Genomic DNA, 16,823 nt, shown 5'->3' with positions numbered 1-16,823 from the left:
TCTGTCTTGAAGCTTTCTCGATCCTGGCTTCCAGGAGGATCAACCAGGGAGTTTGCAAAAATCCCAGTGTTCTATCTCCATTCCTGGAAATTCTGATTCAGTTGTTCTGCGTAAAGCGCAGGTACTAGCATCTTCTAAAGATTGTCCAGGAGATTCCAGTGAAAGCCAGGGAAGAGGACCACTGGGCCTCATGTGGTAGTGGTCATGTGAGATCACAGCTGGCCCCCAAGAATCTAACTGCCCACTGAAGACCACCCACCCACTGGCAGACATTGTGTCACTCAGGGCTCCCGGATGTAAACAACAAAAATGGACTTAAGCCAAGGTATACTGAAAGGACGCCCTTGGAAGGGTGTGAGGCATCTCTCAGAACCTCCTGAGACCTGGGCTGGGGAGGAGCCCATGGCGGGCAGCCTCCGGTACTGCTCCCTTCACAGCCTGCCCAGCTGCCTGTGCCGGCTCTGACGGCGGCCCTGCTGCAGCCACCGTGAACCTTTTCTGCCTGAGCTGCACGCTAGGCAGGGCACCGGCCTGGCTGGGCTTGGGCCTGTACACCCAGCAGCCCTCGAAAGACAAAGGGTGTGAGGCACAGGGCAGCCACAGTGACAGTGGGCTCTGGCAGGGTGGAGGCGGGGTGGGGAATGCTCTACCTGTTCTGGAAGGGGCTAAACTGGGCAGGATGGACACTGCCCAGGGGATGATGGTCTGGGACTCCCCACCATGGCCCTTTCTCACCTTCTCTCCAGTGGCCCAGATTCTGCAGGAGCACTAAAGCCCCAAGACACAGGGGACCCACGTGAGCTCTTGACTGGGACCCCGGGTCCAGCAGAGCAGAAACCAACCCGCAGTGTCCTCGGCCCCTTCCCTAAACTATCCTGCTCTTCTCACCGACAGCGTGACCTTTACCAGCCAGTCTGGACAGTGTCCTCTCTTGCCGTGGTCACTGTTGCCATTTGCTGCCTGGAGGTGACAGTCCCTCAGTGAGCTGGCTTTGAGGTCAGTCAGGGTAGAGCATGTTTCCCCACGGGCCACCTGGGAGGATGAGACATGTCAGGTTCCCAGGGAGTCCCCAGCAAACGCCCTGGGAGGCCAGGTGCCCCTCCGACCTCTGAGGTCTCTGGGAAGGGGGGCCTGTGGGAGCTGCTGTGGAGCAGCTCCACCGCCCCCCCACCCCGGGCCAGCTGACGGGGCCACTTCCCTCACTTCCCTCCCCCTCACTCCGGGCTCAGGTGGTGGGAGCAATCTCTGAATCCATGGAAACCACAGAGGAGGCAGAAATCAGAAGTGAGGAAGGGCTGAGCACTGTTTTGCAAATCCTGGGGAGGGTGAGGGGGGTGTTACTTTCCTTGATGAGTAAAATCCAAAAGCACCATTTTTCTCTCACTGGTAGCCCCCCCACTGGGGAGGGACTGGCCCTCATTTCTCACTAGAACATAGAACGGAGAGCAGGAGAGGGATTGCCGCTCTGGGGGGGAGCCAGCAGGCCCCGGCGAGGCGGGAGGCAAGGGTCAGGGGAGGGGAGAAAGGCCTGGGGCGCAGGCTGTGGTGGGTGTGTGGATTGGGGCTCGGGGGTCAGGGCTCTGGGACTGGAGGTTGGGAAATGGGGGTCAATAGTGTGGAGAGGCAGAGTTGGGAGGTAGGGATGGGGAGTTGGGAGTCAGGGGGTGGGGAGATGGGGTTGGCCACACGGTCTGGGCTCCCGTGAGCCAGGGTCGTCCCCCTACCGAATGGCCCCAACTTCCCAACTGTCCTCTTGGCACTGCCCTGCAGTCCTCTGTCTGTGATCCTTGTCAATAATAACCAGACCTTTTCCTGCAAAACACAAACCAACCTGGGAATGTAAGTTGGTGCAGCCACTATGGAAAACAGTATGGAGGTTCCTCAGAAAACTAAAAATAGGACTAGCATATGATCCAGCAGTCCCACTCCTGGGCATATACCCAGACAAAACTATTATTCAAAAAGATACATGACCCCTCTGTTCATAGGAGCTCTATTCAGAATAGCCAACACATGGAAACAACCTAAATGTCCAACAACAGATGAATGGATAAAGAAGATGTGATACATATATACAATGGAATATTACTCAGCCATAAGAAAGAACAAAATAATGCCATTTGCAGCAACATGGATGCAACTAGAGATTATCATACTAAGTGAATTAAGTCAGAAAGAGAAAGACAGATACCATATGATATCACTTGTATGTGGAATCTAAAATATGTCACAAATGGACCTATCTACAAAACAGAAACAAACTCACGGGCATAGAGAGCAGACTTGTGGTTGCCCAGGGTGGGAGTGGGGGAGGGAAAGGGATGAACTGGGAGCTTGGGGGTTAGTAGATGCAAACTATCACATTTAGAATGGATAAACAACAAGGTCCTACTGTATAGCACAGGGAACTATATCCAATCTCCTGGGATAAACCATAATGGAAAAGAAGATAAAAAAGAATGTATATATGTGTGTATAACTGAGTCACTTTGCTGTACAGCAGAAATTAGCACACCATTGTAAATCAACTGTATGTCAATTAAAAAAAAAAGTCACAAACCAAACAACCTCCCCTCTTGGACAGAGTAGGAGGTGCAGAGGGCATCAGTGGTGGCTCCAACAGATTCCAGGGCCCCAGATGAAAGCAAGCTCCCCAGTTTTCAAAGGAGCCCCATAGGCTGCAAGGCATTCCCGAGACAGAGGTGTTGTTTTTTCTTTTTTTACAGTGGTTTTATTTATTTATTAATTACACAAATGCCTGAATATATTCTCCTTAAAAAAAAAAAACAAAACACTCGGCCATTAGATAAAGGTATAGCCCCTCCAAGTTGTCTCATAATTCCCTCCCTCATCCCTGAAGACATGCCTGGTTTATCTTCCTCCAGACCTTTTAAGCACTTTCACAACATATACACGTGTCTGCAGAGAATTCATAGAACTGTGCATTGCTTTATCGGTTTATAAACATCATGACATAATACAGTATGCACCGTTCTTCAACTTTTCACTCAGCGCAATGCTGTTGAGAGTTCTCCAAGTTGATACCTGTAGATCTAGGACATTCCTCTTAACGGGTCCCAAGTGCAGGAGCAGACGAGTTTTCTCATGTGGGTGAACGCGCGGACTGCTTCTAGTTTTTCGCTATCACAAATAATTCTTCAGTGAACTTTCTGGTTTGTGGCCTCCCGTTTTCATGAGGCAGGATTTCTTGAGGGTAGATAATGAGAATTGCAATTACAGGTCAGAAGGCTTTGTTTTAAATTTGGGCGGTTTATTGCTATTTCCAAGGTACTCGCCAAAGTGGAAGTTCCAGTTTATTTCCCCACAGCCGCTTTTACTCGACGCCCATCTTGGGGTGAGAGTGGTGGGCTATGGGCTCTTTAGCCAGCAGGGACTGGGGCCCCGTGGACACCAGGGGTCCCTTGGCCAGACCAGTGAGCTTTTCTGATTGGGCCGTGGGAAGGGCAGGAGGAGGGGACCTCACTGGAAAGTGGGGCGTGAAAGGGCCCTCGATGGGAGGAAGGATGGGAATAAATGTGTGGGTGATGGGGGTGATGAGCTCAGGATCGATGCCTGGTACTCATGCCTCATCCCCGGAGAGGCAGCTGACAGGCCAGCATAGGACTGCGAGTGACCTGAGGTCACGAGAGAGGTTTCACTACCTTGGGTGGCTGTCACACAATAAACCCCAACCCGCCACAGACTACTGGTGGCTAGAAATCCACGTGGCTGGGTCGCCTCTCAGCCCACCAAATCCAGATCTCTGAGGGGTGGGTGACATGTCTGTCCCACCCCTCATGGCCCCAACAACAACACAGAGAGGGCCTGCCGCTTGTCCTGTGCTGGGTGGGCTGTCCCCAGGGGACTTGGACCTCCTCAGAAGGAGGCCCTTACTCTTCACATGGCAAGTGCCCTTGGTGACAGAAGGGACAGAGTCTGCTAGATCCCAAGTTAAAACTGGTTCTCCGTGCAGCCAGTTCTGCAGACGGAGCTCCGTGAGCCTCCACAAAGATTCTGGGAGCTCTTCTCATCCCAGTTTAGGCCTCCTTCTCCCTCCAGCAGAGGTGGTGGCCGGGGGAGACGCTAGGTCCATTCTCCTCCCAGACCCCCCATAAAGAAGGCCTGGCTGCCCACCCACGACCGGCACTGCTGCCCTGGTCGGCCGCCCAGCCTCCCCCGGAGGAAGCTGACAGAGGCCCCGTGCTGGGCCAGCAGCTGGTCCTGCGGGCGGATTCGTGATCTGGGAGGAGCCGCATGTGCCGAAGCTCCTGCTTCTGGCGTTTCCACTGTGAGATGATTTTCAGTAAATTCTCCCTCAAGCCCTGAATATTGATCTCCGAGCTCTGGAAATAAAATTGTAATTTTCCCAAAGACTGTTTGAACGGAATGTCCAGACAGGATGGGGAAGCGAGTGAGACCCCTGCCGGCTCCCGAAGTTGCCGGTGAACTTGACATCTGATTCGGAGACTGTGCTGCTGTCTGGACTGAGCACAGCGGCGGCAACGTCTTGGGTACCTATTAATCTTTGTAAAAGATGCCCCGGATAGAATGACCAGCTCTTGGAAGTGGGGCAGGCGCTCAGCTTGGACAGTCCAAGCCTTGGACCTGGGCAGGCGTCTCTGCAGCGGGACGCTTGTCTTCATCTAGGTGAGAAGGTGCTTTGCTTTGGAAAGAGCAGGGCTCTCCTCACCCTGTGTGCTCGGTCTCCCACAAGGTTTGGGTCTGTCTGAGCAAGGCTAGCCTTGGGGTGAACTCCCTGCTGACTGTCACCTCTCAGCTACCCCTCCAGGCTACCCAGGTACAACCCCATGCTATGTGCGCCCCACGTTGGCCTTGCTTTGGGGTGTGACAGTGCAGGCCAAGTTCCCAGGCCGGGCTCACTGGCTTTTGCTGCACCCAAGGTGCACACGAGGCGCCACTGGCATAATCGTTTGGATTTAATTGGCTCCAGCACCATCTCTGTTACAGGGGCCCTCCAGTCCCCTTAAAAGTCTCTTTCAGGTGTTCCTGGTGGGGTCCCCAGAGGGATTCTTAAGGAAACTCAGAGTCCTCCCACTTCCTGTGCTTCAAGTGGGCTGCCCAGAAAGCTCCACTGGGGGCACCCCGTCTCTGCACCACCGCTGCCCAGTCTCCCTCGTGCAGAAACAGAGCTACGTGAGGGTGGTGCCTTTCCACGCCCCCAAGGCGGTGCAACCACACCGTGCCGGGCAGAATCGAGGTCCCGGCAGCCAGACCGCGCTCCAGGTAGAGGTGAGTTGATGGTCACGCTCTCTCCCCAGGGCCCCACGGCGGGTGCTGCTGGGACCCTGCACCTCCCAGAGTTCCACGTGAAAGCAGCCCCTGCGGCCTCTGTCCCCAGCCTCCCCTCCGGGGTGTTAGTTTCAGGCTCTCCTCCCTCTGCCCCGTGTGATAACCCGGCATAACAAATCATCCAGTGTAATGGCTCAGAACAACCGTTTACACGGCTCGGGATGCTGGGGCCGGCGCGGCCGGTCTCAGCTGGACTCATTCGTGGGTCTGCAGCCAGTCCTTGGGTTGGCGGGAGGCTGATAGTTCAAGCCAGCCTTGCCTGTGTGTCTGCTGGTTGGCAGGCTGTCGAACAGGCATGTTACATTCTGGCAGGCTAACTAGGGCATCTTCATCCGGTGGCAGGGCTCCCAAGCGTGGCAGGAGGGTCGGCCCCGGTGGGTGAGCCCTTGCCGAGGCCTCTGCTTTTGTGAATGTCTTATTATCCAAGGTGAGTCACGTGGCCAATCCAGATTCAAGGGCTGGTGAAGTAGACTGTACTTCTGGATGGGAGGGGCGGCAGCATCACTAAGCAAGGACATGGACACAGCAAGGAGAATTTGAGACCCATTTTGCAATCTACTGTGTGTCCCTAACCACTCTCACACAACTCCTTGCAGCCCCTCTTCCCTACGTGCAAACCCATGCCTACGAACAGAGCCCTGCTGGCTTCATAGGCAGGGCCAAAAGCCCTGGGTGCAGCAGGGATGCCCTCTCTGCAGCCTTCCCCACTCATCCGTTTTCCTGCATCTCTTCAGCATCTCTGTGTTTGGCTGGACTGCCAGCTCATGTATAGGGAGCAGGGCTGGCTCGCAGTGGCTAGGCAGCCCCAAGAGCCAGCCAGTCCTCTTGAAGGGAATAAGCACTGACCATCTTGGCTTGGGGCTACGGACTCACCCATTTGTGTCAAAGTTGTTCTGTAGGTGGGCAGGGTTAAGAGTGACGTCATGGGGCATCTCGCCCACCTTCACTCCTTGAGGATGAGGGTCCTGGTGCTTTCCTGCTGTCCCTACTTCTCACATGACCACTGAAATAAGGATGGCAGCCATCCTGAGCCAGGGGCTGTGCTGAGGGTCTTACGGGATCACCCATCTAATCTCTTCAACAATCCTCTGAGCAGAGACCCATCAGCCCCATTTTACCAAGGCAGAAGCTGAGGCTCACAGAGGTTGGGTGACTTGCCCAGCACCACACAGTGAGTAAAGTAAAAAAGCCAGGAATGGGATCTAGGTTCCTGCATCCACATTCTTAACCTCCGTGCACATGCTCTCGGATAATAAGTATCATAATAAGGAAAGTGACCACTGCTATATTTGTATAGTGTTAAACTGTTCCCCAAGAGCCCTGGTGTTCAAGGTCTCCTCTGCCCCTTAGAACTGCCTCTTACGGGAAGCAAAAGCACCCTGTTGTCTCCAAATGGCAAAAGTGAGGAGCAGAGAAGTCAGGGGACCCAGGCTTTTCTGATTCTGAAGTCCATGCACTTCTTTTCTTTCTCCACCACATGATTTCTAACAGGCTGTTCGTGCTTGGGGATGTTTATTAGGCAATGATATGGAGGCAGGGCTAGGTAAGACCTTTAGAGCTAAAGAAATGAAGATGATGTATCCTCTCATGTAAACTGAAAAGAAAAACCATGAAACAAGAAACTCACACTTGTGCTGAAATGAAAATCGCTGCCTTCTAGAATTTTTGATTGCAATACTCAGGACTAGTTTGTCCAAGTTGACCTTTTAAAGGTTTTATTTGGGGGGAGCTGCTGGCACCCCAAATTGGTACCCACAATATTGTGTGTCACAGGGATTTGTGTATATCTCCCAGCATCTTAACCCCCACCTGTTGGGAGAATTGGATTTAGTGAGATGCCGGGCTCCCAACCCTTCCTTCCCCTCTGCAGAAGCCCAAAGGGACAAGATGGCCAGAGCATGGGCGTGAGGCTTGGGCTCTGTCAGTGGCTACACTGCCCGCCAAGGGCTTTGGCCATGCAGGGAGTGAAGCCAGGATGCTGGATGCTGTGTCAGTCCAAGGTGATGTCCAAGAGTAGGGGTAGTGGCAACAATTAAGGGCAGCAGTGTGTGGTGTGGCCTGGCTGTGCACTTAGCTACCAGCCTGCCTGGTTCCCTTCTGTTTTCTGAGTCTGTCTCTCCTTCAGATGTGCCTCCTAACCCCCTCCTGACACATCCTCTACTTGAGGATGACCAGACTCAGGGGCTCTTTGTTACAAAGAACGCTGATGAGCATGGGGCTTAAAATGGGAAGAGACTGCAGGCAGGCAGCCCCGGAGGCTTGGCGTTGACATGGGGAAGTGGGAAGGGGGTGCAGGGAGGAAGAGGTGGGGGACATGGCGGGGGGTGGGACAAGGCACTGAGGAGGAAAAGCGCACAGATGTGAGGTCAGGAGAATGAGGAGTCGCAGGTGACCCCAGTTTTGCTGGAGGCACAGACAGGTTAGGTGGCTGCTGGGGACATAGTCTGTGGGTGATTTCATGAAGGGCAGAAGGCATCCCCCTTAAAATGACACCCTGACGGAAACCCACGAGAGGGGCAGTTGTGAATGTCAGCAGGAACGTCAGAGACATTCAACAACTTGGAGCGGGGCAGAGGGAGAGCCCACCTCCCGGGGAGATTTCTCTCCAGGACACAAGCCACAGAACCTAACACTCATACTTTTGAATTTCATTCATTTTATCAAGATCTTGGAACGTGGTAATAAAGTTACACCAATGAATAGCCCCACACAACATGGGAAATGCAATAAAAGTGAAAGCAATAAAAGGTGGAGAGACAAGCCACTCGGCACGGGTACGACTCGGAAGAAATAAAAGTAATTATCACCTGTGCAACCTGGCCAGCCCACTCCGCGTGCGCGCAAGAAAACCAGTTCAGAACTTTATTTCCTATATGGAACGTCGATAATTGGATGGATTTATAAGTCTCTCTGGAAGAAAACAGCTTGTGATTTCAAGATGAGAAAACAGTCTTTCAAACAGTGAAAAACAATATACTCCCATTTTCACACACACACACGCACACAGACACACACACACACACAACGAGCTTGTTTCCTTCGATGTTTTTAAGGTGCTGTTGGAATGATTTGCCTTTCCGAAGGCACCGTTCCATTTCTCATCTTGAACTGCCTCATAGACCTTGGCAAAGTGCTCAGCAGGGACCACTTCATTTGAGGCAGTGATGGGGCTTCCTAGGGAAGCCCCCCCCCCCCCCCCCCCGGCTGCTGCTTGCCTCTTTCCTGCAGGAAGATGGATACCCAGGAGGGCTGGGCGGGGCCAGGAAGGGCAGGAGGAGTGTGACGTGGTGTGGGGCTCCCCTGGGGGTGCTGAGGGATGGTGGTGACGGCTGTGGCATGGTCTGGAGGAAGGAGCAGGCCAGGCTGGCCCCGGGAGTCGGAGAGCTATGGCTGCCGCTACTGCTGATGTTGCAGAGGCTGAGGGCTGGGATCCACCAGATCCGTGATGGAGAGGTGGTCTCCTGGGCGTTTCATTTCTATCACGCTCCTTCCTTCCCTACTAGGGAAGAGCTTGGGTTAGACTATGCCACCCCCATCTCCCCTCTCCCACCCGCACATGCCTGCACCCTTCTCTTCCTTCTGTTCAGTCTCTTCGGTGCTAGTTTCCTGAGCCCAGTCTTCTATCGTCAGCAAAAGCAAATAGTCACAAAAACCCCACATGCCGCCCTGTGTGGGTTTCACCACCGAGGCTGGTGCCCCCATGCAGTTAGCACAGAGCCTCTTGCCAGCACCTCCTGCGCCAGATATGGGCTCGGACCCCACTGCTCTCCCGCTCAGAATCTCTCAGGAACCCCCAACTCGTCACACAGCCCTGCTCTCGGCCCTCCCAGATGGTGGGCTCCTTGGGGCCAGTGCTGAGGGCCCCTCTTCCTCCTCGGCCCAGACCTCCAGCGCAGGGTCTGGGCCCCGTCCCCTCCCAGACTGGCACGTGAGACAGCTTGGTAGTAAGGGCAGAGCTGGCATCCAGTGTGGTCACACAGAGCCTTCCGGCAGACCAGCATCCTCAGATGTAGCAGAAGATGGAAGGGGCCCGTGTCCTGCTTTTGCAGGGACGCCCCTGCGAGGCCCCAAGTCAGAGTCTGGCTGGTTGCCACCTCTGGGCCAACCACCTCCAGGCAGCCAGCCATCAGCAGGGTCCATGGAGCTGCGAGAGCTTTGTGCCCGGGTCGAGCGGTGCGGGCAGAGCAAGGAAACCTGGCAGTGTCACAGGGACAAAGGGAGCCACGGGAGCTCCCAGGAGAAGCCTTCCTGGGACCAAGTTTCTCTGTGGTCTCTGGCTGGGGCAGGGCACTTCCTGAGAGTCGTGATGCCCTGGCCACTGGACTGGCTGAGCGCAAACGCTTCCCAGCCACTTGTAGGTCACGATGAGGGGAGACTGTTTCAACCAACAGTCTATGACCTCAGAGGGGACGCTGTGTGAGGCCTGAGTGTGCTGGCTGGAGCTCTCCTCTGCTGATTTATACTCTCTGGCTCCAGCTCTCTAAAATCAATCTTTTCCCAATTGCCTCCTGGCTTCCTGCAGCGTTCAGGGTCGGCCCTGCTTGAGTAATCTTCACCCACTCCCAAGGCTGCTTCTCCTGGAGCCCCTGCCAGAGCCCTGATCAGGGGTGGGGGGCGGGTGGGGACAGCCCTGCCAGAGCCTCTGATGGGGAGGCGTGAGCAGTAGCAGGGCAGCCCTCTGTGCCAGGCTCACTGGCAGGGCAAACCCTCCATCCAGACAGACCAGGGTGGGCAGGAATCAGGGGCAGGCCGCTCCCACCCCCCAGCACTGCCCACAAACAAGGGAGCTCCACTCAGCTGGTAGGTGCCCTCCCCCTATTATCTTGTGGCTGTTTAGGATAATTACTTCTTTTTCATATTAATAAGCACGCAGAGCTGGCAGTTGGCTTAATTTTCACGTATTTTTTGTCAAAATAAATGGTGGAGGGGCTGTGATTAGCTCCCGGGCAGGTTTTCCTTCCACAAAAGAGCATGAGGGGCTTCCCTGGTGGCGCAGTGGTTGAGAGTCCGCCTGCCGATGCAGGGCACATGGGTTCGTGCCCTGGTCCGGGAAGATCCCACATGCCGCGGAGCGGCTGGACCGTGAGCCGTGGCCGCTGAGCCTGCGCGTCCGGAGCCTGTGCTCCGCAACAGGAGAGGCCACAACAGCGAGAGGCCCACGTACGGCAAAAAAAAAAAAAAAAAAAAAAAAGAGCATGAGAAGCTCATTCTGCTCACCCTTCGTTATTTTTAAAAAGTGTCCAGTCTCTTTAGCTGAAGGTGGGAAACTGCTTAATGGGAAGTGGGGGGCGGGTCCAAGTTCTCAGGGCAATGGGCTGGGCAGTGGGGTGTGGGGCTTATACCTCTGCTCTCCTCCCTGGAAACTGGCAAGAGGGCGGACAGATCGTCTCTGGGGTCCTGCCTGGAGGAAGCGGGAAGGGGGAGCAAGGATGGAGTTTCCCTCTTCCATCAACTCTCCTTGGTCTTATCTCTGTCAGGGAGGTGGGAAGGGCTGTCTGGAGGTGCCACCTTCCTCCTCATGGCTTTGGCCGTTTTAGCTGTGCCACAGGCTGAAGGTGCCTGGATGTCTGCTCATGAAACCCTACAGCAGCCCCGTGAGGCGATACCATTAGCCCCCACCTGTCAGATGAGTAAACCCGGGATGGTGCTAGGACTTGAAGCAGGCACGCTGTGTCACCCACCCTGCTTATGCTCTCGTTTGATTCCTCCCCCTCTTTAAGGGGCCTGCTCTCTTCCCAGCTTTGTGGGAACAAACAACAGCTGCTTCTCCATCTCCGAGTCCCTGGGGCCTCCCTAGCTCAGCCATGGTGACCCGCATTCTTGTTCTGACAAAGAAACAAGAGGCACTCCCAAACCCAAGGTCTTCAAAGAGAAGCTACTTCTAGCTGTGAGATAGCTGGGGGTGGGGTAAAGAAGCCCATGGGCACGTGCTGGGCCTCACATCCTGTCCACACACATCTGCATAACCCTCGTGGGGGCTGGGACTCAAGGGGTAACCTCTCCCATCAGCCCTGGGGCCCCTTCCTTTACTGAGCCAGTGTGAATCACTACCAACTCACTACTGCATGAGGTCAGCCCCTGTGTGAACTCAGGTGAGTTATCCACCTCTCTGGGCCTCGGTTTCCTCATCTGTAAAATGGCATTAAGGACAGAGCCTACCTCACAGGGCTATTGTGAGGATTCAGTGAACTGACATTTGTAAAGCACTGGGGCACACTGAGTGCCCCGTACCTGTTAGTATTACTATTATTCTAAGGCACCGGCAACACAGGGAGCTCCCCTGGAACATCTACTTACCACCACCCTTCCTGTCCCACTCCCCAGCCTTCTGGAGGACACTGCACCCAACAAGAGTACCCAGCAGGGCAGAGGGGGATGCCCACAGTTCTTCTGAACTGTGCCCTCCCTGTGCCCACTTCTCCCCAGCCCTCCTCACTGGCCTCCCTGTCCCCAGGTCCTTCTCCATTCTGCAGTTGAAGGAGCTTGGAAAGGGCCCAACAGACCTAACTCCCCATCCCCATATTCAAGGCGGTGCAAGATCTGACCCTTGCTTACCTCTGAGGCTGCACCTCTCACTCCCACACCCCCCTCCTGGACACTGAACTTTTAGTTTATTCCAATTGCCCTGGGCTTTGCTCCAGCCATTTCCCTTCTTAAACAACAGCTGTCACCTCTGCCCCGTCCCTTGACTGGGTCAGAGGCTCCCTCTCCCAAGGTGTCCTTCCCCTGGGCAGGCTGGGACGCCAGGTCAGGGTCAGAATCAAGGTATCCACTGCGCCGGGAAGTTCCCTCCTATTCTGGAAAGGCCTCTGCCTCCACCCGAGCCCCGCCCCTCGCCTGCAGCCGGGGGCCGGCGAGTAGATAGATTCATCTCCTCCTTCAGGGCTCCGCCCCTCCGGGTCCTGCGGAGCCTTTTCACTAGAGGAGGCGGGGCAATGGCTCCTGGCCCCGCCCAGGCCCCGCCCCGCGAAGTGGGACCTGGTGGGGCTCAGCTGACGCCTCACTTCACGTGACGCTGGAGCTGGGCAAGCATGGCGGCGGCCACCGGGTGAGTGCTGTTGCTGTCCCCGGCCCTTGCATGGCGGCGCGGAGCGGGGGCTTGGGCCTCCCGGCTGGACAGTGGCTGAGAGCCCCGTTGCAGGGCCGCGTCCCCGCCGGGCGTGCAGTGTGGCCGCGGGCAGCGCGCTTCTTCGCGCGGGTTGGGCGTCCAGCGCGGGGCGTCTGGCTGCGCGTCCGAGTCAGCTCCCTGGCCACTGCCCACTTCCCTCGGGGCCGCAGTGGCGTTCAGGCCCCACCCGCGCGTGTGGAGTCCCCACTGTGCGGCCGAGGTGGGGTCCACGCGCACATTCACGGTCACGACCCTCAGATGGGAAAACTGCGTTGCCAGGGCGCTGGGGACCTGGGGGCCCTCGGGAGGAGGCAGCGTTTGAGATGGGCGTGGAATCCCCTCCCTAGCGGGGCACTTCTCCTCTTCCTTCAGGGCCAGATGGAACTTCTCAGAGAAGACTTCCCTAAGCACCTATCCTACTCTTATCACCACCTGGTAAATTATATAGTACATAACAACAAAAAAAGAAACAACTCGTTTCTTGTCTTCTCTCCATTTATAAAGTGTGAGGTCAGGGCCTTTGTCTCGTGTGCTCCTGGACATTGTTAGTACCTGTCTTGCACGTAGTAGATGCTTCATAAATTCTGATGAATGAAAGAATGCTGAATGGTCCTAGTGGCAGGAGATGTGGACAGGTGGGCTCACTGAAGCGTTGGGGAGTGTCCCTGATGAAGGAACATCTGAACAAAGGTTGAGAGTTCAGAGTGTTCTGGGGACGGGGGACAGTGGAGCGTGTCCCTGTGCTGGAGGGCAGTGTCCCAGCTGGCTTTTCCGGACTTTGTCCTAAGGGACTGGAAACTTCCAAGGGTTTTTAATCTGCTCAGATCTGCTTTTGAGAAGACTATCCCCTGGGCTATATATGAGTTCAGGGCAAGGGCCAATTATGGGGGCGGCATTTGGGCCTGGAGATGCTGGGGGCTGGGAAGGGGAGTGGTAGAGAGAGGGCAGTGCCCCAGATGCCAGGCTGGAAATGAGATCAGAATGGGGGGACTGGGACTAAATGCATCTCTCTTTTTGGAAGGTAGGGAGAGTGGCAACAGAAAATGGCCCCCTCAGTTGGCCCCCAACTCCAAGGTTGGGAGAGCTTAGGACATGCAAATCAAGCACTTAATAGGCACCTGCTGTATTCCAGGAACAGTACTGGGCCTACCCTTACGTGTTCATGGGCCACTGGAGTAGGTGTCATGCCTCTAGTCTTGGTGTGTGCCATTGACGGGCATGGATTCTGAGCTCAGAGGAGAGTGTGGGTAGGCTTCACTCCCTGGATGATATTTGTGCTAGTCCTTGAGCACCCCTGAGGCAGAGAGCTATGCTTGCAAAGTCCCAGATGAGTGTCAAGGAATCTAGGGCCAGATCCTTGAACCCAGCCTGTGACCCTGTCTTGTTTTGTTTTTTTTTTTGCGATATGCGGGCCTTTCACTGTTGTGGCCTCTCCAATTGCGGAGCACAGGCTCCGGACGCGCAGGCTCAGTGGCCACGGCTCACGGGCCTAGCCGCTCCGCGGCATGTGGGATCTTCCCGGACCGGGGCACGAACCCGTGTCCCCTGCATCGGCAGGTGGACTCTCAACCACTGCGCCACCAGGGAAACGCTGTGACCCTGTCTTAAAGAGCAGAGTGAGCAGTAGGTGTAGGCCAGTGCCCAGATGTGGGTCAGTTACCCCTATATCTGGGCCACCAGGTGGTCACAGGGAGTTCCAGGGGCTGCATTTGGATTCAGGGCTCCATGCTGGCTTGAGGTCTGCTGCTCTCCTGGAGAGACAGGGAGCCAGGCTGGTGATTGGATGGGCGGTGAGTCTAGAGCTGGCTGAATCCTGGAAGGAGGGCGCTTATAGCAAAACTGATTCTCTGGGCCATGGAGCAGGAAAACTGAGTGACAGAGGCCTTGGAGAGGTGTGTAATCGGAAGGGAGACCTGACAGGTGCAGGCAGCTTCCAGAGATTGGCAGGATCTGCTTGGCAAGAGCCGTGCCAGGCTGGTATGGGTTACCCTGCTGGACACTTAGAGCCCAGCAGATTCTTTAAGTGGAAGAGGCTGCCAGTGTGTTTCCAGCAAAGCTCGGTGCCCAGCTGCATACACAGGACAGATGAGAGTGTCAGGCATAATGAGGCACCATACCGTCAAGTCACAGCCACAGGCTCCCCAGGAGTTGGATTTGGTTGCCTGGAGAGTCCTTCTAGACCCTGGGCCCAGGGAGGCCTGGGTGCTTGGAGTGTGCTCCACGTGATGGGGGGAGTAGTGGAAGCCCTAAGCTGGTATCTCAGATTCAACTAGAAACTTCAGAAGCTCTTCTGGGGGGTGTTTAAGGGCTGATCCTGCTCTGTCCTGCCAGCCTGGGCAGGGACTTCAAGTTTGAGACAGAGGGTCCCACAGCCCCCAGAGAGTCTGCCGTGAGGTCGTCTCCAGCCCCTCCCCTAATCCAATATCACTTGGTGGGAGGGAGCCCTGCCTTCTCCTTGAGTCATGCCTCGAGCTTCCCATGGACAGAGATGAGACTTCTCTGCTGTTGCCAGACCTGCTGCATCGGCTCCCCCACATGGCTTTTTCCTTTCTCCACCTCCCTTTGCCCACTCACCGGCTGGCCCTGGAGAGTCCTCATCCTCTGACATATTGTTCACATACTTGCAGATTCAGCTCAGATGGTTCCTCCTCCTAGAAGCCTTTCCTGACCCTCCTCCCTCCTGACCTCCAGTCAAGGCTTCCTGCTCAATATTCCAGAGAATCCCAGTTTTTCCCACTGGCAGGAGGATGCTCTTCTTCATCTGCACTCCTGCCCATCACGGTTGGGTGAGAGGTTGCTCCCCTTCATGTCTCTCCGGCATCCTTGGAGCCCAGGGACCAGTTCAGTTTGTGTCTCCAGGGCCCTGTGGCCGCCCAGTGATTGGTGCTAGGTGACACGGTGCCTAATGAATAAGAGGAGGATTTACTTTACTAGTCCGACATGCCATCCTGCTTTGCACGGAGCCCTCAGTGATTGACGAAGGGAGCTGTGGGTGGGAGTGGGAACAGAACTCTGAATAGGGTGAAGGAGTATCTTTTTTTTTTTTTAAAAAACACCTTTATTGGAGTATAACTGCTTTACAATGGTGTGTTAGTTTCTGCTGTATAACAAAGTGAATCAGCTCTACATAAACATATATCCCCATATCTCTGAAGGAGTATCTTTAATTCTTTAACTGAGTGACGCTCAGGGAGCTGCTGCCCAGAGGGCTTTTGCCCGGTGATAAGCAGCAGGTGAGCTGCCCTGGGTGTGTGCCTGTGGGGTCATAGTTCACGCTGGAGTCAGCATTTCTGGAGGGCAAGTATCTGGAGGAGCCAGGTTCTGGATCAGAGCCCGTCCCCACCCTGATATGAACCTGGTGCTCTTGGAGAAGACGCATTGGGTTGACCTTGGGGGCTGGGGGGAGGGGTGGGTCTGTGGGAGGCAGGCTGGCCACCGAGTGCCCCTTTGCCTTCCCATGCCCTTCCCCAGGCCTGGTCTGACTCCACACAGGTCCCTGTGTGTGCTTAGCCCCCCGACCCTCCTCAGGAGAAAGGTAGGCAGGGTGGGAGATGCTGACCAGCTGCCGTGAGGCCCCTGCAGCCAGGGTGAGTGGTCTGGCCCTGCTGACAGGCAGCCGGAGGGCTCGGTGGGCTCGGTGCCTGGCCTGAGCTGGAGGCTATGGCCAAGGAAGCAGGCGGTCCTTGACTGGCCTCTCTTGCCGGAAGCTTAGCAGCATGGCCCCATCCAGAAGTGGTGTCCCATCCTAGTGCAGGGATCTTGTCCTTGTCTGTGCTGTGGACCCCATGGGCATCCGTGAGACCTTTACATGACTCTCAGCGTGACGAAATAAAATACAGAGGATTACAGGGAAAACCAATTATATGGAAATACAGTTATAAAGATGTTAAGAAATAAATTTGTGGTATAGTAGTATATGCTGCTTTATACATTAAGTAATAAAAGCAGCAGGTCTAAGAACCACCTCAGTGTTGAAGTAGTGATGAGTAAAAGTGGTATTTTGAGGTACTGTGACATCAGTAAGGTGACATGAAAATACCTCGGATTTCTGTTGGTGGCAGATTCACACACTGCCGAGACTGTTGTGGTTTGTTGCTTACATTAATAATTGAAGAAAATGTTAATTTAAAGGTGAGGTTAGAAAAACTAAAGATATAATTTTTTTTCCCATCCAAGTAGGTGGACTCCCTGAACACTATGCATGAATCCCTTGGGTGAGAACCCTGCAGGTGGCCATTGAGGTCAAAGGAGGGGCTGACTCAGTGCTGATCTGGGGGACGGGAGAGTTTTGGAGCAGTGGTATCACACCTCCCGTGGGGGCTGGTCACTGGCCGTGTCCTGGGCTCTAGCAGTTGGCAGGGGGTGGGCTGGCCCCTGGGGGCTGGAGCTTGTTCTGTGTGTCTCT

General features: G+C 55.1%; 1 protein-coding gene across 1 annotated transcript in view; it reads left to right on the top strand.

Moving 5' to 3' along the window:
• Window positions 1–12,290: 12,290 nt before the first annotated feature.
• PEPD (peptidase D) overlaps window positions 12,291–16,823 on the top strand; it is a 114,254-nt gene continuing 109,721 nt past the window's right edge. Inside the window, exon 1 of the mRNA XM_033843973.2 lies at window positions 12,291–12,358. Within this exon, the coding sequence (XP_033699864.1) occupies window positions 12,342–12,358 (17 nt within the window). The 5' untranslated portion in view covers window positions 12,291–12,341. The remainder of the gene's footprint in view (window positions 12,359–16,823) is intronic.

Source organism: Tursiops truncatus, chromosome 19 (assembly GCF_011762595.2).
Source record: "Tursiops truncatus isolate mTurTru1 chromosome 19, mTurTru1.mat.Y, whole genome shotgun sequence".
NCBI lineage: Eukaryota > Metazoa > Chordata > Mammalia > Artiodactyla > Delphinidae > Tursiops > Tursiops truncatus.
Note: the sequence above shows the minus strand (reverse complement) of the source record. Positions and strands in the feature narration are given on the sequence as shown.